Source organism: Tupaia chinensis, unplaced genomic scaffold, assembly GCF_000334495.1.
Source record: "Tupaia chinensis unplaced genomic scaffold, TupChi_1.0 Scaffold143796_1, whole genome shotgun sequence".
Lineage (NCBI taxonomy): Eukaryota > Metazoa > Chordata > Mammalia > Scandentia > Tupaiidae > Tupaia > Tupaia belangeri.
The window spans coordinates 2,042,962-2,064,115 of record NW_006203646.1 but is presented as its reverse complement, the minus strand read 5'-3'; the positions used below and the strand labels follow the sequence as shown (position 1 = coordinate 2,064,115).

General features: G+C 44.9%; 1 protein-coding gene across 1 annotated transcript in view; it reads left to right on the top strand.

The window, feature by feature from the left end:
* ADRA1B (adrenoceptor alpha 1B) overlaps positions 1–21,146 on the top strand; it is a gene marked incomplete at its 3' end in the record, with an annotated part of 110,111 nt that extends 88,965 nt beyond the window's left edge. Inside the window, exon 5 of the mRNA XM_027766954.1 lies at positions 20,956–21,146. Within this exon, the coding sequence (XP_027622755.1) occupies positions 20,956–21,146 (191 nt within the window). The remainder of the gene's footprint in view (positions 1–20,955) is intronic.
* Between the last annotated feature and the right edge of the window lie 8 nt (positions 21,147–21,154).

Sequence of the window (21,154 nt, the reverse complement as noted above, 5' to 3'; positions counted from 1 at the left end):
GATTAACCACGTTAACATCTCTGGGAGAGCGATTCATGTTCTCTGGTTTTTCTGGAAGCTCTTCCAAGCTCACGCTGTCCCTGGATTCCTTGGCTTTGCGTCATGAAGGGAATTGATCTGATCAATTACATTGCTGCTGCCTAATTAGTAAGCAAGGCCACACTCACCCATCGGTTTCATAGAGATTAAACTTGGAATCCTGACTGCAGACCAATTTTCATAGCTGAAAGTCGCTGTATCTTTCATCCTCAATCCATACCATGTTCCCTGGAGTTAATCAAAACAGGCCTTTAGCCCAGAGCCAGAGGCATGTTCTAGAAGTTCAGGTACCTGGATCTCCTGAGTCCTCCTGCATTGCAACACAGACTATTCTGTGAAAGCCCCTTAAGTTAAGAAGCCTTGCTTTCCCACAAGTACCCTGTACCACCCTTCAGGCTTGCCCTTCCATTTGAATTTTCTAGTATCTCAACAAGAAAAGAAAATACTACTCTGTTTTCTTTCTTTTTCCTCTTTTTTTTTTTTTTTTAGCTTTTTGCCATAGGGAATGTGCACTTGCTAGAGAGAGAAAAAGAGAAATAGAGAAAGGGAAAATAAGAAATTACACCACAGGGGCAATGGTCATGCTGCAACCACTTCTCCTCCGTTCTCCTCCCAGGATTTGGGGCACGCATGCACACATGCCTGGTGTGAGTCTCGAGCCACTGGATCTGGAACTCAAACTGCAATAAACCATGCGGGAGCCCAGCACCTTAACCACCACACCACCTGCTGGCCCCAAAATGTGTGCGTTGAGAGAGACAGAGACAGAGAGTTGGTCTCAGCACTGCAATCCTCCAACCTCCAGTAGTTTTTACCACAGGGTGGGTACCACCATGCCCCTCTATTTTCAACCCGAAGGAGGGAACCTTCACAGAAATGATTATTCAAAGCCACAGTGTTTCTCAACTGAGATTAGTCATTATTTTTCCAAATTGCAATTTTTATTGGGTTAATTTTGTCTTTTCTAAATGAAAGACAAAAATATGTTCGTTGAAGAAAATTTACAAAATACAGAAAACAAAAAGGAAATAGTAAAAATCCCTCCTTCAAACATAATCACTGAAATATTGCATGCGTACTTATCCGGCCATCTCTCTGGGCTGCTATCATACATACCATTTGTAACTTGTTCTTTGTCTTTGACATATTATGAACACTTTTCTAATCATACTCAGTAATTTAATATTTACTGGTTGATGGGGACCAACAGGTGGCATAATGGTTACATCGCTGGACTCCTACATAGTCAAATGTGGTTCAAGTCCTGGACCAGGTGTCTTAAAACTCACGCTGGGCATGTGTGCCCCAATCCCAAGAGGAGAATGGAGCAAAAGGGATTGTGGCATGGCCATCCCCCTAGGGAATGATTTCTCTCTTTACCTTTCTCTATCTATCTCTGTTTCTCTGGAAAGTACACACTTCCTATAGCAAAAATCTCTCTTAGGGAACCAGCAGTTAGCGTAATGGCTATGTCACTTGTCTCCCACGTAGTCGACCGTGGTTCGCGTCCCAGACCCGGTGGCTTAAAACTCACGCCAGGGCGTGTGTGCGTGCATGCCCAAGATCCCGAGAGGAGAATGGAGGAGAAGGGATTGCAGCGTGACCATCCCCCCTGGGGGGTGATTTCTTGCTTTCTGTCTCTATGTCCCTCTCTGTCTGTCTGGTGAACGCACATGCCCTATAGCGAAAAACCTCTCCAAAAAAAAAGAAAAAAATTATATATATGTGTGTGTGTGTGTGTGTGTGTGTGTGTGTTTACTGGTTGAATAGATGGCATGTATTATTAGGCTGATCATTTCTTTTAGAGATATTTGGGGTTGTTTCTAACTTTTTGGGTATAATGTAGCTGCACAATCCTGTACCTAAATTATAACAATTAACATTCATTGAATATTTATAGTGTCTCAGACACTGTACTAAGTGTTTTACATGTAATATTATCTTGTTTTACCCTCCTGAGACTCCTATAAATAAATACTGTCTTCATTTTACAAATGAGGAAACTGAGACCTAGAGAGGTTAAGTAACTTGCCCACAGTGACATAGATAATAAGTGGCAATGCTAAAATTTAATTCAGGTCAGTCTGACTGCAGGGCTCGCCCCCTTAGTCACTAAAAGGAGGTAGACAGAGGAATTAGCAAATCTGAACATTGTAATTTCAGGGAAACCAGTGCAGAAAATAGTAAAGGCTATGAGTTACATTAGCAATTGCCTCCCAGAAGCATGTAGAAATGTACACTCTCACCATCGGGTAGGACTGCCCCCTCGCTTGCATCGCTGCCAACATGAGGTACTGTTCCGTAGGAAAATGAAACTCGATAGCTCATCCATGCTCTTAGAGCAGATATGCAACCTGGTTCCTGATCAAGACAGTGATTTTCTATAAATCAATGGTTCACATGCTTTATTTTTTTTAATCTAGTAGAAGCTTGAAGCAGCGACACAGAAAATGCACATATATGCACAACAAATAGTCCCTATTTTTTCAGTGTTCACAGACACCATTAAGAACTCCTATGCTTGCTGGAGGATAAATGCAAAAGAATATATAGAAACTAAAATCAAAAGCAAGACTAAGAAACCCAGTTTTCAAACGCTAGATTTTCCAGATTGTTCTTGTTTTGATCGTTCTATAGAGTGAGGCACCACGTCAGGAGAGAATGCAATTGAGCTGGCATGATCACGGTACATTTACCGCCAGGGAGATACCTAGGTCAAGGCTCTCCTGAGGTCACGCTGTCCTCCACCAAGCCAGCGAGACCTCAGAGCAGATGGGCCAGCCAGCACCCGCCTGCCTCCATTCGTGCACTTCAGCAGCCTCATAAGAACGAATCTAGGATCCTCTTGCCAAAGGCTCTTCCTCTCTCACTGCTGCTTTTCAAGATCTCCCCTTGAATCCTTCTCCTTTACAGTATGCGAAGCCCTGTCCCATCTCAGTCAAGCCTCTGCCAACTTGACTCACCCCGCAATCACAAGCCGTGATCAGAGCAGGGAAGGAGGGTGAGGACCAGGGCCTCATCTGTCCATCTGTTCTGAGCGCCACTGCGCCATGCACAGTGCACTCCTTTGCCTGAGCACAGGGATCTGGGAGCCATGGAACCATTTTTCATTATGAAACATCAAGACTCAGTAACATCTTCAGAACTGGGGGTGGAACATCTGGTCCTAGCCAGCAAGAAAGGCAGACGAGAGGAATTAATAAGCTTGAGTGAACTGCCCTGTGGGGTGACTCTGCAGAGAATGAAGCTCCGTCTAGGGGGCCAGGCCAGACCACCATAAAACACGCATGGAGAATGCAGGCAGCTCTTCAGGCTGGAACCTGAGCTGCCCTGGCCTGGCTGCCCACCCACAGCGGCCTATGAGGTCTCACTGTCCAGGAGATGACCTCGTCCGAGTCTGAAGTGTCTGGAGGAGTGGTGATGGGAGCGAAGGCTATTATGCCCTTTTAGTTACCTGGTTTCATTCTACCTTTTCATCTCTACTTACTTTTGCCATTTTATGAAAACGTACCCTTCAACTTATCGACTCACTTTTGTTCTTGGCATTGCCTAGCACGAATCATAGAAGCTGTGAGTTAAGTAGCATCCCTTCTTCCTCTACCCTCTCGGGCTTCCAGGACTTCCTTTCACAATGCCGGAGATAGCAGAAGGCTGACTTTTCCATTCTAAATAGCATCGCTTTCTGTCTCTATGTCTCTGTCTGTCTGGCAAGCGCACGCGCCCTATAGCAAAAACCTCTCCAAAAAAAAAAAAAGACTTGTGAAGTGGAGCAAAGCTCCCTGAGCTGAGGATGGATCATGCCTCAAGACCAGGTTGAGGAGCTGTCTCTCTCTCCCACTGAAAGCAGGAATAAAAGATGGGTGACGGCAAGGAGAGGGCCCGGGAGCCTGAATCCAGCAGTTCTCCTACATGCCTGGTGTCTGAGTCAGCACTCTGCTGTCGCAAGGCACCATAGACCATGTGGCCTAGAAACAACTGGGGCCAGCAGGTGGCATGGTGGTTTAGGCACCTGGACTCACACATGGCTGAGCACAGTTCGAGTCCCAGACCTGGCGGCTTAAAACTCAGGCTACGCATGTGTGCATGCTCAAAATCCCAAGAGAATAAAAGAGAAGGGATTGCACCATGGCCATTCCTCCTAGGGGTTCATTTCTTGCTTTTTGTCTCTCTGTCTCTCCAGTGAGCGCACATGCCCTATAGCAAAAATCTCTCAAAGCAAAAAGGAAAAAAAAAAAAAAAAAAACAGAACTTTATTTCTCACAGTTCTGGCAGCTAGCAGGCTGAGATGAGGGCCCCAGGAAGGTTGGTTTCTGAATTCCCTCTTCCAGGTTTCAATGACCAAGTTCTCGGTGTAGCCTCACATGGAGGAAAGAAGGTGAGAGAGCTCTGGGTCCCTTTTATAAGAGCACAACCCCATTCTTGAGGTCTCCACCCTCATGGTCTAATTACCTTGCCAAGGCTCCCCACCTCTTGATGCCATTCCTTTGGAGGTTAGGGCTTCAACGTGTGAATTTTAGGAGGACACAAACATTCAGTCCTTTGCCCTTGGTGTGGGTAATTTCTCTCTTGCAAAATCATTACCTCAATGTGGTCTAAGAAGGAGAGACCACCAAGGAAAATGGAGTCCAAGAGTCTGGAGCAGCCAAACCGAGGCCAGTCTGTCTGCCACACTCTGGGGATCCAGAGACTCCACAGAAAAATGTAAATTTCTGGTATTATGGGAAAGAAACGTATGAAATCATCTCACCAAGCTTTCAAGGGGCAGTAAGGCCCCCAGCTGACATCAGAGCTACACATACATAAACATCAAGGCAGTAATACTGAACACATACAGACCTTTTCAAACTGAAATTATTAAAAAACATTCTCATGAGGCCAGAGCAAGCCCACCCAGGCCTGCATCCTACAGGACCTCTTCCAGTTGAATAAGCATTCTCAAACACTCCCCTCGAAGGTTTACCAGTTGTGAGGCACCTTCCACTGTGAGAAAGGGCAGGAATTTCAGGGCCACCTTATGGCATGCCTATAGACTTAGACTGAGAAGCAGGATAGGACACTGCTTTGCCAGAATGTAGACACGGCACACATCAGCCACAAAGACTGGCTTTTCACCATACGACACCGTGATGCCAGACGTCATCTGTAGCTGTCAGGGTGCACCGAGGCAAGGGAGAAGACAAGACACTTCACAGATGGTGAAGCAGCATCAGTCGGTCGAGAGTCTCTGAGGGCAGCAGGAAAGAAAGGCCTGAGTCCCAGGCTGGCCCCCTTGGGGAGGAATGTGTCCCAAAGTGGGCCACACCAGTGGAGAGGAGATACAGAGCCTTGCAGGGGTCCCAGGCCCAACCTGAACCAGGAACCAGTTAGGATGCAGGGAAAGTTTTGATTCCCACCAGTCAAAGGACAGAACAAAGGCATGAGTCAGAAAGAGGCCAGGGAAACCAGTGAAGGGCTGCGGAGAGAAGGGATGAAAGGCATCGCATGGCGCCTAATGGCCAATCTTGGCATTTCACCATCTGATTCCCCAAGGCCAGTAATTGTGGCTGTTTTGTCATGGAGCCTTTCATCCTAAGATACCTGGGCCTCTCAGCCCACGGGCAGGCTTACCTGCTACCGGGAAGGAAGGATTGCGTGCTGTGGAGCTGCTTTGTTCTGGACGGCTATTTGTACCTTCTCTCCGAATTTCTATTCCACCTGTAAAGGGCGAATGAGCACCTTAGAGCCAGAAAGGAGGGGTCCCCTAATGCAACCCCTTGTTCTTAAATGGATCCCAGAAAGGCCAGACCTAACGTGAAGATCTGCCAGATCTTAGACTTTTGCTGGCTGTTTATCTGCCTATATTTTTCTCACTCTCCCTCAATTCCTTTCCTTCTTCTTTCTCTCTCTCCTCTTCTCTTCTCCTCTATTATAAAAGCAGTATCTAGTCACTACAAAAAGAATCTTAAATACAAAGTAAAAATATCTCTAGGGGGCCGGCAGGTGGTATGGTTTTTGAGGCTCTGGACTCCCACATAGCTGGCCATGGTTCAAGTCCCGCTCCTGGTGGATTGCTTTCTCGCTTTCTCTCTCTCTCTCTCTTGCTCTCTCTCATGCACATGCCTTTTAGCAAATTAGAAAGTAATAATAATGTTAAATCTTTTTAAAAACCTCCACATAAAACCCTACTTCCCTGACATAATCACTGAAGAGTCTGGCATATTTTCACCAAGATATTTTTGCCATGAACAATACTAACATGCATGCATACACCGAATTCTTTTATAAAAATCAGATCATACTAGGCATGATGTCCTAAACACCGCTTCTTTCTCTTTTTTTTTCCTTAATTCTCTTATGGACATCATTACATTGTAGACTTTGCCTACCACTATAATAGCTGTACAATGTTTTTATTGTATGAACATGACTTGGTTTATTTCACAGTCCTCTCTTGTTGGAAATTTAGGTTATTTCCCACTGGGGGGAACATTACTGCCATTTCTTATCCCAACATTTTTGCTCCCTTTTAAGGATGAATTCCTAAATGTTGAACACTTAGATCAAAAGCCATGCTCATTTTAATTCTATTAACTAATGCCAATTTTCTACCCAAAATTTACACTCCTGCCCATAATATATGAAAATGTCTGTTTTCTCACACTCTCATCAAACTGAGCATGAGCTCTTTTAAAAATATCTTTCAAACTTATGGACCTAAAATATTTTGCTCCTTTTTAATTTGCATTATTTATTTTGTAAAGATTTTTCTTTTACTTTTTCATTAGCTTTTTGGGTATCCATTGTACTTATTCTTGTTATGTATTTGCTTAGTTTTCTATTGAGTTGTTTTTCTCTTAGTGATTTGAAAAAGAACTTCATGTATTAGAAATATTGTTCCTTTTATTGTCATTTGAATTACAAATATTTCTCTTTTTTTTCTAGAGTGTTTTGTTTGTTTGTTTGTTCATTTTTGCTATTATATTTCTCTTTTTTTTCTAGAGTGTTTTGTTCATTTGTTTGTTCGTTTTTGCTATTGGGCACGTGTGCTAGCCAGAAAGACAGAGGGAGACAGAGAGACAGAAAGTGAGAAATCACCCCCCAGGGGGGATGGTGACACCACAATTCCTTCTCCTCCATTCTCCTCTCAGGGTCTTGGGCACACATGCACACATGCCCAGCATGCGTTTAAGCCACCAGGTCCAGGACTCAAACCACAGTCGACTACATGGGAGTCCAGCAACATAGCCGTTATGCTAACCGCTGGTCCCTGAATTACAAATATTTCTCTCAATTATTCTTTTAACGTTGTTTTTGAAGCTTGCAGCCTTATAGAAATGTCTAGTCAAATTCATTTATTTATAGATCATCAACTTCTGATATGCTCACAGGGGTCTTCCCTATTTCAGAATAATGAAAATATTTACTCATATCCTTTTCTAATATTTTAATTTCTATATATTTAGTCTTGGATTAGGCCAGACCTGGGGTTGGGTAGTTAGGAGAGCCAGATTCCACTTGGCTGACTGTGCCAAGTCCTAACTCAGGTGGCTTAAAAAACACAATGGGGTGTGTGCAAGTGCGCCCAAAATCTGATGGAATGAAGAAATGGAGGGGTACTGACCACACCCCACTAGAGGGTGCTTTCTTCCTCCATTTTTCTATCTCTGTATCTCCTTCTCTCTCTGGCAGATGCACACATCCTCTGCCCCCCCTCCCTTGAAAGGCTCAGAATCACCTGAGTTAATCTTGATATAATCAATAAAATAGGGAGGGCCAGCTTTTGTATAGAAAGCACAGCAGTAACACACCACTCAAGCAATGCTGGACCCAGGTGAAAGACCACAGGCCAAACTGGATAAGCCAGGCAGGCACACCCATGATCCTAGGTGACTGGGAAAGCTGGAGGGAGGGGGTGGGGTGGGTCACAGCATGAGACTTTATTGAATGTACTCATCTTTCTCTCTCTGTCTCTCACTTTCATGAAAGAAATAAGCTTTAAAAGAAGAAAGTAAAGGGACCGCCAGTTAGCATAACGGCTATGTCGCTAAACTCCCACGTAGTCTACCGCACTTAGAGTCCCGGACCCGGTGGCTTCAACTCACGCAGGGCGCGTGTACGGGCATGCCCAAGATCCCGAGAGGAGAATGGAGGAGAAGGGATTGCGATGTGGCTATCTCTCCCCGCACCCCCAGGATGACTTCTCGCTTTCTATCTCTCTGTCTCTCTCTGTCTTTCTGGCGAGCACACAGGCCCTATAGCTAAAACCTCTCAATAAATAAATAAATAAATAAATATAAGAAAGTATAAATCTAGCCCATTTATTTCTATATAGCTATCCTGCTACTCAACATTATTTACAAGATACTCTACTATAAATATGTATATCAATTATAGATTGATAGATTATATAACTATAAGGAAATCCTTCCCACAAGCAAACTAAATTCTCATAGCTATTTCATTCTCTTCATCAACTGCATCATCTCATCACTGGTTCTGCCTTTGCCTGTACTTCCTGCCCTAGTACTTTTTTAATGACCATCAGTCTATGATAGGTGTTGTATCTGTAGGGTGAGTTTACCCATTTCCCCTATTCCTGCCCCCCACTATTCCTCTTCGTATTTCATTGATCTGAATATTCTTCTCATGATTATTGTTTTTCTCCCATAGTCTTCTATATATTTGGTTTGGGATTACTTAGCTTTCATCTCTTCCCCCCACTCCACCCCAAAAAAGCAAATCCATTGGGATTTGAATGAGGTTGTTTTCAATTTTCAGATTAATTGGGGGAGAATTGAAGTAGTCTTGTACAGCGATTTCCTATATAAAAGCAAGTTATGTCTCTCCATTTATACATGTCTTCTTTTTATGCCCCTTTATAAAGTTTTATAGCTGCTTCACATAAGTTTCACCAATGCTCGGTTTCTAAAAGTGTTCTGCAGGGGGATCGCTATTTCGAGTGAGGTCAAAGCATTGAACAAACGCTGTTTGGCATCCAAGATGAATCCTTTAGTGCTGCAGAAACCATTCCAATTCATGTGCTCCCGACTCTAGGCCCAAGCCAGGAAGTAGCTCCCCTACTGGAAGTCAATCAGTAATCAGCACATAATTGATGGACCCCAACTGTGTGCCAAGCCCTGTGCTGAAAGTATTATATAAGACATAAGCCCCACCTTTAGGGAGTTTTTAATGAAGCCTAATAATATAAGAAGCATATCCCTTCATAATGGTGTTTTCTGTTCACCTATGTACTATGTGCTCTTTATTGAAAACAGAAGAGAAGAGGCCTATGGGGGGCCCAGCAGGTGGTATTCTGGTTAAGGACTGGACAGTCCCACATGGTCGACCATGGTTCGCGTTCTGGACTTGGTGCCTTGCTTTATCTCTTTCCTTTTTCTCTGTCTCTCTCTGGTCAAATTAAAATAAATGAATGAATAAATAAAATTAAATAATACTTTAAAAAAAAAAAAAAGAGGCCTGGAACCGTCAAGGGGGTTTTCAGGAGGAGACAGGAACTTAGCTGGGTATCAGCACATGGTTACCATTTAGACAAGTAACCAAGAGGGTAGAATCAAAATACGAGCAGGAAAATCAGCAAGCGTTTATTTAGGAAGAGGAGCATATGTGCTTAACAAATATTTTTACGCACTCACTATAAGCCACGTTCTGTGTTGGGTGGTAGACAAGTAAGATTGATCCTGGTCTCAAGAAGCTTAAAGGCAGGGAGACATACCCTTGTAAATCAATAAGTTCAGCAGCTGTTACAATAGAAATTTGTGCAGAGAACAGCAGAGACTCTCAATCTGGGAAATCCGTATCTCCTAAGTATCCATGGAAAGGATTCAGTGAGATTGTGAGTATCTGAAATTATATGGTGCTAAGTTATCTGCTTAACCAGTAGTGTCAGGTTCAGAACCATTGAGATAAAGCCAGCCCCCTATTTAATAGTTAAGGGGGGCAGATCCCACGTGGCCAATGCAGTTCAAATCCCAGGCCCAGCTGCTTACAAAACATGCTGGGGGTGGGGTGGGTCATCCAGTCCAAACTGGATGGAGAAATGGAGGAAAAGGATTATAATGTGACCACACCCCATGGGAACGTGCTTCTCCCCTCCCCCACCTCTCTCTCTCTCCTTCCCTAGTAAACACATGCACCATGCACTCTCTGATAGTTTAAAGGAAAAAAAAAAAAAACACTGTGAGAGAGAGTGACAAATCATTCCAGGTTTCCAGATACTTGAATCTTAATTGCCAGATTAAATATATATAAAGATGCCATTACAAAAAGCATGCATAAATAATTCTAACCTTCCACCAACCCAGAAGTATTCTGAATTTAGAGACCATAGTGTGTGTTATAGAACTGCCCAGCATTGGGGCCAGGCAGACTCGGGTTTGAATCTTAACTCTCCTGTTTACAAGCTGTGTGATTCCGGGTAAGTGCTGGTACACTCAGAGCCTTGATTTTCACATCTGTAATTGAGAATTGCAGAACCTCCCCTTCCTCCTGCCTGTCAAGTTAGATAAGCCGGGTGTGCGTCCCAGGAATCTTATCGGCTCCTCTAGGCCTGTCTTCTCCTTCCTCTGCTTTCACACTTCAGAAGAATGTGGTTACAGGAAGGAGGAATTCAGCTAGGCCCCGAAAGGATGGAGAAGAGGAGGGGAGAGGAAAGGGCTTCTCGGACCCGCAGACAGCACAGCGTGAATAAAGGGAAAGGGGCCAGAAAAGTCAACACATGTGGCAAGGAATCCGCTCGCTGCAGCCAAGCTGACGGGTCTGAAATACCAGCCTTCGTAGTTTGAACTTTATCCTATAAACTGTAGGAGCTGCTGGAAGAGTTGGGGCACAGAAGTCAATTTTATGGTGAGGTGGCTCTCAGCCCAGTCTTTGCTCATCCATGAATTCCAAGATATGAAAGAAAATAATTTTTTTAAATAAAATTGTAATGTAGGCCAAGAAAATACTTCTTACCTCAGAATCTTGTTAAAAAGCACATCCTGGGGACCAGCTGGTGGCATGGTGGTTAAGGAAACTGAGTCCCATATCTCTGACTATGTGGTTTGAGTCCTGGACCTGTAGCTTGAGAAACACACCAGGCACACGTACATGCATGCCCAAAATCTCGAGAGGAGGTTGGAGGAGAAGAGACTGGGGCATGACCATCCCCCTAGGAGGGTGCTTTCTCACTCTCTAGTGCTCTCTTTCTCTCTGTCTCTCCAGCAAGTGCACGTACCCTATAACAAATTCACAAAAAATTAAAAAAAAAAAAAGAGTATACTCTGATGCATCAGATCAGAGACTTTCTAAATTCTTTTCTTTTTTTTATTTCTCCCAGAGATTTTTGCTACAGGGCATGTGCACTTGCTGGAGAGACAGAGAGAGAAGACAGAGAGACAGAAAGAGAGAAATCACCCCTCATGGGGATTTCTCTGCAATCCCTTCTCCTCCATTCTCCTCTCAGGATTTTGGGCATGCATACATATGTGCCCAGCATGAATTTTAAGCTGCCAGGTCTGGGACTTGAACCACAGTCAACTATGTGGAGTCCAGCAACATAACTATTACACCATCTGCTGGTCTCAGCTTTCTAAGTGCATTTCTAACAAGCACCCAGACTCTACTTACCTATAAATCTCTCCGTGCAGCCAGGGGTTGATGTAGTTCCGTTTTATTATTTTTATTGCTATTATTATTCATGTAATGTGTTGGCTGAGTGCCTATCACATGTCAGGCACTATGCTGGGCCTTGTGCAGTGAGAGAAGAATCGACCTGAACTTGGTTTTCTAGAAATTCACTGTCTAGTCAGAGGACATGAGATATATAGCCTAAACAACTAGAATCCAAGGTAGGTGATAAACGCCACACTTCAGGTTCAGAAAAAGTGTTGTGGCAATTCAGTAGAGAAAGGATTTGTTTCCAGTTAAGGGAGAAATTGCCTAGTGCTTAGGGAAATGCTTAGAAGTTCCTTTTTCTTATTATTAATACCGAGTAAGAACCAGGCTTCAGAGTTGGACTAACCCAGCACTTACTTGGCATATTCATCTCTTAAACCTCAGTTTCCTCATCTGCAAAATGAAATAGAATAGCAGGGCTCCTGGAAAAATTGCAGTAGAGATTGTTTGTAAGCATAGTTCCTAGTAACTGGTTTAGGAACCAGTTACTCTACCTGACAGTGCTGGTTATTATTTTTGTTTTTAGCATTTGCCTTCAAACTCCTTGGCACAGTGGTGATGTGCTGTTCAGGAAAAGCCATGTCCTCCAGGACAGCTATGGTTGGAATCCCAGGCCCATAGGTCTGAAACATATGAGCACACTCATGGGTGCCCAGGATCTGATGGGCCTAGAGGACTGGAGGAGGGGGATCGTGACATGATCCCCTGGGGTATACTCCTCCATCTCCTCCCCCATGTGTACATGTACTCTTCCATGAATACAGAAAAAAAGAAAGTGTTAAAAAAAAAAAAAAAAAACACTTAACATAACCCTGTTGGCCCCAAATATAGTGTATGTGTTGGACAAATTTGTGATCTCATTCCAAGGTTAAATGGCAAATGACAATGGAAAAACCTCGAAGGGAATTTCCATATCCAAAGAAATCTTCTTTTACAAAGCTGGTACTAAAGAATTACCAATTATTTTCAAGTTTTCTAGTTTTTATTGAGGCAGACTGTTTCAGCTAGGGGGAGACTTGGCTTGGCTGAAGGTGGAGCCAAATGCTCGTAACAGGAGCCACGCTGAAAAGGAGTTCAACCCTTTTGCAAGCTGATCAGAACAGCTTTACCACCTACTGCTTCCCATGAAGTCCTCAGCTGGTCTCATGCTAACTGTGAAATAAGTCAAATCAAATGTATAACCCTGAAGTCCCGGAATGTCAGAGCCCAGAGGGTGTCAGAACCCACCCAGCCTCATACTGGCATTTTGTGGACCAGATAAACGAGGCTTTAGGTCTCCAGGCCCACTGCGGTCTCTGAGCCTGCTCATTGATTCATCCCTTCAATACTGACTGCAGGGCTACAGAGAGAGAGGGAAACAGATCCCCTCATTTTCGCCAGGGAATAAGGGCAAAGGGGCTACAAGCTGTTCTGTTTGACTGGTACGTTTCCCAGAAACAAAAAAAAAAAAAAGGGTTAAAAAAAAAAAAAAAAAAACACTTAACATAACCCTGTTGGCCCCAAATATAGTGTATGTGTTGGACAAATTTGTGATCTCATTCCAAGGTTAAATGGCAAATGACAATGGAAAAACCTCGAAGGGAATTTCCATATCCAAAGAAATCTTCTTTTACAAAGCTGGTACTAAAGAATTACCAATTATTTTCAAGTTTTCTAGTTTTTATTGAGGCAGACTGTTTCAGCTAGGGGGAGACTTGGCTTGGCTGAAGGTGGAGCCAAATGCTCGTAACAGGAGCCACGCTGAAAAGGAGTTCAACCCTTTTGCAAGCTGATCAGAACAGCTTTACCACCTACTGCTTCCCATGAAGTCCTCAGCTGGTCTCATGCTAACTGTGAAATAAGTCAAATCAAATGTATAACCCTGAAGTCCCGGAATGTCAGAGCCCAGAGGGTGTCAGAACCCACCCAGCCTCATACTGGCATTTTGTGGACCAGATAAACGAGGCTTTAGGTCTCCAGGCCCACTGCGGTCTCTGAGCCTGCTCATTGATTCATCCCTTCAATACTGACTGCAGGGCTACAGAGAGAGAGGGAAACAGATCCCCTCATTTTCGCCAGGGAATAAGGGCAAAGGGGCTACAAGCTGTTTTAACCACAAAAGATTTCCTTTCAAACCTCTCTTTCTCTTACCTGTGGGAGGCCCGACTATCCATCTCAATCTCCCTTTCTTCATCTGTAAATAGGGACAATGACATCTGGCTCATGGAGCTATTGTGGGGACTCAGTGACACAGAACATAAGAAAGTGCTGGCACATACCAAGGATGGGATAAACTTAGCGTCTTTTGGCTTGTTTGTTTTTTTAGCTTTTAAGCAACATTCATTGAATTTTTCTGTTATGGAAATGACATGTTTATTTAGAAAATTTTGGAAAACACCAAAAAGCACGAAAAAGGAAAGTTTATTGATAATTCCCAACCCCCAGGACAAACACAGTTGACATTCTAGCATAGATCCTTCCATCCTTCACAAACAGAAACACATACGGGCGGCCCTCCGCACCCATGGATTCACGTCCTCAGACTCCGTCAGCTGCGATGGAGCCATGTCAGGCAGTTGTTAAGGGCGTGGGGGACGAGGCAGCTCCCTCAGGAGAGATGCAGAAGAGTTTACCCATACGTTTTGCTCTTCACTTCCATATGATAATAAGATTACTTGCAAGTAATCTAGAGACGATTTAAAGCTTATAGGAAGATGTGCATAGGTTGTCAGCAAATATGTCATTTATAAGGGACTTGAGCATCTGTGAATTGGAGGATCCATGGGATTCCTGGAACCAATCCCCTGCGGATACGGAGGGATAAGACGACGGTATTTTGTTTTCCATAAACTATAGTGTGGGTAATTAAAAGACTCTGTTAGAGGCTGCCTAGATTCAAATTCCAACTCTATTACCTACTAGCTCTGTGACCTCAGGCAACTCATCTATCGAATCTGCGTTTCCGTTCCCCTGCATGCGATAGTCGTGATCTCCAGGTCTATGACTGAATGTTGGACACATGGTTGCCAAGGAGTGCAGTAGATGACCGCTGGAATGGCGCCCCCTAGCGCCGCGCAGTCCTAAGGAGCTGCCCTGGGAGCAGTGACAGTTGGAGCAACTGGTATAGCAGTAGTTAATAATGTAGCATCCAGTGCCTGGCACAGAGGGAGAGCTTGATAAAAAGTAGCTGCTCTCTACACTCACCCTCTGAAGCATCAAGGTTCTCCAGGGGTTGAGATCTTCACTGTTCACTGTCGACTGTTCCCATTTCTTGACTGACACCTTAAGGATGACCAGCAGAAAGGTTTCTCTGTGCAGATCCTGCTCAGTGTTAGCCTTGGATCCTCCTTCACTATCGCTAATCGTCCCCTGCACCTGAGCACTGCGGGTGGGCCCACAGCAACAGCTGTTCTTCCCTGTATCCCTCCTCCGCCAAGGTCCACGTCCTACTCCCCGCTACCACCAAACAGAATGAAATAATAGTACCTGGCACAGGTAGTGTAGTGGGCTTTCAACCCCTCCAAGCCCTTTCAGAAGTGCCATCTCATTTGACCTGCATAATAAACCAATGGAAGAGACTACCAGGAGCCACCAGCAGATGGCTAATGGTGACATCGATGGACTCCCACGTCATCGATCATGATTCCAGTCCCAGACTCAGGGTCTTAAAGATCACGCCATGCACGGGTGCCCGCATGCCCAAAATTCCCAGAGGAGAATGAAGGAGAAGGGACAGTGGCATGGACTTCGCCCCTGGGTGGGTGATGTCTTACTTTCTGTCTCTCTGTCTCTCCAACGACTGCACACTCTATAGCAAAAATCTCAAAAAAAAAAAAAATAGGCTACCAGTAAGTATGAAAGTGGGCCCATGATTTCCCAGGACTATCCCTGAACATCTGGCCACATCCACTGCGGATTCGGGTGGTGAACAAGATAGCTTGAAATGACAGCTAGAATGGCACAGAAACTCTCAGTCTAACATAGAGCAAATATTTATTTAGCATGTACTGTGTGCTGGGGGCTGGGCTCCCCAATGAGAAAGTGATTCCCTGTTCACATCTCTTTCAATCTTTATGTTTCTCAAAGAGGAGTGCCTCTCAGTCTAGGGCCAAATTGTACTTAATCTCTCCATCCCTACTAATCTACCTTTTTGAGAAAGAGAGAGCAGGGCTCCAGCCCATCAGTCTGAAGCCATCCTGAAGGTACTACTATTGTTTTGTTTTCACCTTATTTCTCTCTGTTATGACCTTTTATTTATAGCAAATGACACAGGTTTGTAAATAGTGATGGAGAGCTTCCTCCAAAAGAATTTAGTTTAGACACCAAAAATGAGAGTTGGTTTAAAGAAAAGTTTTGGGGCCAGCAGGTGGCATGGTGGTTAAGATGCTGGATTCCCACATGACTAACCACAGTTTGAGTTCTGGACCTGGCGGCTTGAAAAGTCACACCAGGCACATGTGCCCGAATTCCTGAGAGGAGAATGAAAAAGCAAGGATTGTGTGTCTGAGAGGAGAATGAAAAAGAAAGGATTGTGTCGTGACCATCCTCCCTGGAGGGTGATTTCTAACTTTCCCTCTCTCTGTCGAGTACATGCACCTTATGACAAAAAAGAAAAAAGAAAGAAGGGAAGAAAAGAAAAAAGAGAAAAGAAGAGGAAAAGAGAAGAGATAAAAGAAAAGAAAGAAAAGCATTAAGTAGGTAGTGGTCCAAGCATTAGAATAAGAGATGCTTACCAAGCCCAGTCATAAGAAGGGTGGATTTTAACCCTTTGAGTGTTATTGACTTCTTTTTAAGACCATGATGTCAGAGACATACCCTCCCACCAGAAAAAAAAGCATGAATGTTGCATACAATTTCAGCAGATTCAGGAGTCATCCTTGGGTCAGTGTTGGAAAGAACAGTAGGGTGAGAGTCCCGATGTCTGGGTGTCACAGTCTTGCTCATCTTTGCAATTTAGCTGCAGTACTGCTTGGAGTCTCGCAGTAGTACAGCAGCAACGTGCTCAGCCATTGTAATAGCTGCACTTATGAAGTGCTTTCTATGTACCAGGCACTTACCAAGCCTAAGCACACCTCATCCACGCAGAAAAGAACTAGCACCATCCCCATTTTCTAGGAAACTGAGCTCAAGGAGCTTTTCAAGGTTACACAGCTAAGAATTGGCAGGGTCAGGATTCGAACCCAGACCAACCTATCTGCAGCAAATGAATGAGTCCTCCCCCACCAAACTCCACTGCCTCAATAAACACTTGCTGAATTGGATGAATGGCAATGTAAACAGGTCCTAGTGGTCACTCCGCCGTTTATTACCTGGATGACCTTGAGCGTGTCTCTCACCCTCAGTGAGCCTCTGTTAAGAAAGGAGGTTTCCCAGTCCTGGCAAGCCATGATGCTAAGATGCCGGGGTCACCCGGAGCCAAGGGGCTTCAGGACCATTCCCTGAGCAGAGTGGAGCCAGACCTGGGGACATGCACAGTGAGTGAGTGGCATCACCAAGGAGCCCACGCAGCCCTGACTTCCAGCACAGAGCTTGGGACTTCAGGAACCCACATTTCCTATTCTATTTGCTCCCCTCTCCTGGCAACTTTGTCAGCCACCCCCCACCCTTTACCCCTCCCCAGTGATATGCCTTCAGGTGCCCAGGGAGGAGGATCCCTGTCACCCATCCTCTGGCGGCCTAGGAGGCTCAGCACCTTACAGCTAATTAACCATGGCTTCTTGGCTGCACCAGGGCAGGCCTGCACAGCACACAGGGTCCCTAATCCCAGCTAGTATGCTTAGTGGGGGAGGGAGCAAAAGGGAGGAGGCTGAGGGCTGAAGTATTCCTGGAATCTGTGGCAGATGACAGTCGGGTCCCTGACTCACACTGCCCCTTCGTGGTCAGTCTGGGGAAGCAGCACACCCCGGCAGAGATGGACAGAGCTTCCAGCTCTGGCTTCTTGGAGATTCTGAATTTTAAATCTGGAAAGGACTCAGCTCAAACCACTCAAGTAAAGGAGGGAAACTGAGGCCTAAAGTGGGAAAGCAACTTACCAAAAATGAAACATAAGAGTTAGCAAACATAGGGACCAGCAGTTAGCATAATGGCTATGTCGCTGGACTCCCACATAGTCGACCACAGTTCGCATCCCAGACCCAATGGCTTAAAACTCACACCGGGTGCATGTGCGTGCGTGCCCGAGATCCTGAGAGGAGAATGGAGGAAAAGGGATTGCAGCGTGGCCATCCCCCCTGGGGGGTGATTTCTCGCTTTTTATCTCTCTGTCTCTCTGTCTGTCTGGCGAGTGCACACGCCTTGTAGCAAAAACCTCTCCAAAAAAAAAAAAAAAGAGAGTTAGCAAACATAGGTCTCAAACATAGGTTTTCTAAAATTAGATTCCCAGCCCAATCCATGATTTACAGGGATAATAGCTATTATTTGGCTGTTAATGTTATTTTTTTTTTGGCTGTTATTTGCTGTTAATGCAGAATTTCTTGGAAGGCAGGCCCTTGGTAGCCAGAGTACCCATATGGACTTCACATATTCTACCTTGCTTAATTCTCACAGCAACCCAGAGAAGTCAGTACTGCAATTGGCCACATTTGACTGATGAGGAATGGAGACTTAGGGACAGTGTGAAACTTGTCCATGGCTACTGATGAGACAGTCAGGATTCTATCCCAAGGAGCCCCATTCCATCAAGATAAGGGGCTCCTTATCAGAAGTCACAGAGGGCTTGTTCAGGATGGGTATGCCAAGCCATGCCCTGCTCTGCAAGAGGACAAAGTAAAATGGAAAACAGAACGAGAAGGTAGGTCATTGTTTACCTACCAGACAAGCAAGGATTAAACAGGCTGACGGACCCAGAGTTGTGGAGCTATAGGGAACATGTGATACTCATACACCCGGGATGGGAGGAAAAACTGATACAAACTGTTCAGAAGGCAATTGGGCTAGCTGTCCCTGCTTAAGTATGGAACTGACCCAATGATTCTTCATGCAGGAATTTAGTCTACGGAAACACTCAGACATGTCGTAGTGAAATGCATGATGCATGGAGCCAGCAGGTGACGTAGTGGTTAAGGGCACTGGACTCCCACATGGCCAACCGCAATTCAAGTCCTGGACCTGGTGGATTGCTTTCTCACTTTGTCTCTTTCTGGTCAAATTTAAATAAATAAATAAGTTCAATAATTTAAAGAAAAAAAAGAAATACAGGATGCTTTTCATTGCTGCATAATGGCCAAAAATTGGAAATCACCTACTTGACTATCATTAGAGAAAGCATCAAATTAACTAGTACATATCCACCCAGACAGCAGGGTGTAAGGCAGTTCCTGGGATGCCAGAAGAGAAGTGAAATCACGCCGAACACCCTGACATGGGGACATATCTTACACATATGCTAAGCAAAGATGGCAATTTGAGAAAATATGTGTGTAATATGACCCCATAAAAAAAATCTAGAAGGATAAAAACAACATTGTGAACTCTAATCCCATCTGCTTGACTGGAAAAAAGGCTTTTCACTCTTTATAAATTTTTTGCAATGAATAATTTTTTAAATTCAGCACATATCACTTTTGTAATAAAAATATATGACTCTGGAGGGGAAATGAAAAGAAATGAAGAAATGGCTCCTTCCCAGAAAGAATTTACAAGCTGGGTGGTGAACAAGGACTCAGCCAGCTCGGTAGTAGCTTCACATTGACAAGGAACCAATAAAATAACAGAATGGGATCTGCTTTTATACGTCCTATGGGGTGCAGAGCAAAGAAGTCAATCTGTGTTGGGCGCCATTAATCAGAGCAGAGTTCTGGGAGGAGGGTGATGACTGGCCCGAGATACAAAGCATATTAGGAAATGAGGGCCAACAGGTGATGTGGTGGATAAGGCTCTGGACTCCCATATGGTTGACTGCAGCTCAAGTCCTGAACCTGGTGACTTGCTTTCTCACTGTCCCTCTCTCTCTCTCTGTCTCTCTCTGGACAAATAAAATAATAATGATAAATAAAATTAAATAAATAGCTCTTTGAAAAGCACTACTGATTTCTTTTTTTAAAAAGTATATTGGGGGACCAGCAGTTAGCATAATGGCTATGTCGCTGGACTCCCATGTAGTTGAACACGGTTTGAGTCCCAGACCTGGTGGCTTAAACTTACGCTGGGCGTGTGTGCGTGCGTGCCTAAGATCCCAAGAGGAGAATGGAGGAGAAGGGATTGCAGCGTGGCCATCCCCCCTGGGGGGTGATTTCTCGCTTTCTGTCTCTCTGTCTCTCTCTGACTTTCTGGCGATTGCAGGCACCCTGTAGCAAAAACCTCTCCAAAAAAAAAAAAAAAAGTATATTGGGAAATGGCCATTATCATCTGCTGGTGCTGCAACCCAAAAATATGAAACCAGTGACAGTATTTTCTTCGAGTGCCTTCTGATCATTGTGATTATTCGATAAGCTAGGGGTGTAAAGAGTTTAGCACAGGACTTGTAGAACACACACGTGCTCCATCAGGGGTTGCTATGGTGAAGTGCTTGTTTTTCTTCACTCTTGGATCAAAACCAGAATCCTTTACATTGTCTTCTTTTACTTTTTTTTTAAGGTTTTTGGCATAGCGCACTGGTCAGAGACAGACAGAAACAGTGAGAGGGAAAGTGAGAAATCACAAACACACACATACACCGCCGGGGAGCAGGGGGAGGTGGCCATGCCACTATCCCTTCTCCTCCATTCTCCTCCTGGGATTTTGGGCACGAATGTGCATGCGCCCTGTGTGACTTTCAAGTGGCCAACCCGTGGGCCATGTGGGAGTCCAGCACCAGGCCACCCGCTGGCCCCACCTTCTTTTACTTTTAAAGAATGACCTTTCCCATTTAGGTCTTCAATAATCTCCAACTTGCCGGAAATAAATCCGTGTCGACTTCATGCCATTTTGGGAAAGTAAGATAATATAGGTCAAACTCCTAGCACAGTGCCTGACCCAAAAGAGGTGTGAGCTGTGGGCGATTATTACCACCACTGGGGTAGAATATGGTAAATGTTGGCCAGGGAAATACAGTGGCTTCGTAGCTCTTTAGATCAAGAGATGGTTCGTGGACAAAAGGGGAAGTGATTGAGGTTGGCCCCCAAATCAACCGGGAGTTTGCATTCACCTTGAACGGAAGGGCGAGCATACCTCGCAGAGGGGTTGGCCTGGGTCTCAAAGGCCCTGCAGCAGGAGTGCTGCTGGGTGACGGGGTTTGGAAGGAGCAGTTGACGGCTCCGCGACTCACACTGTTGTCTTGTTGTCCTTCTGCCGCCCCGCACCCCGCAGGCTCCCTGTTCTCCACCCTGAAGCCCCCGGACGCCGTGTTCAAGGTGGTGTTCTGGCTGGGCTACTTCAACAGCTGCCTCAACCCCATCATCTACCCGTGCTCCAGCAAGGAGTTCAAGCGCGCCTTTGTGCGCATCCTCGGGTGCCAGTGTCGCGGCCGCCGCCGCCGCCGCCGCCGTCGCCGCCGGGGCGGGGGGGG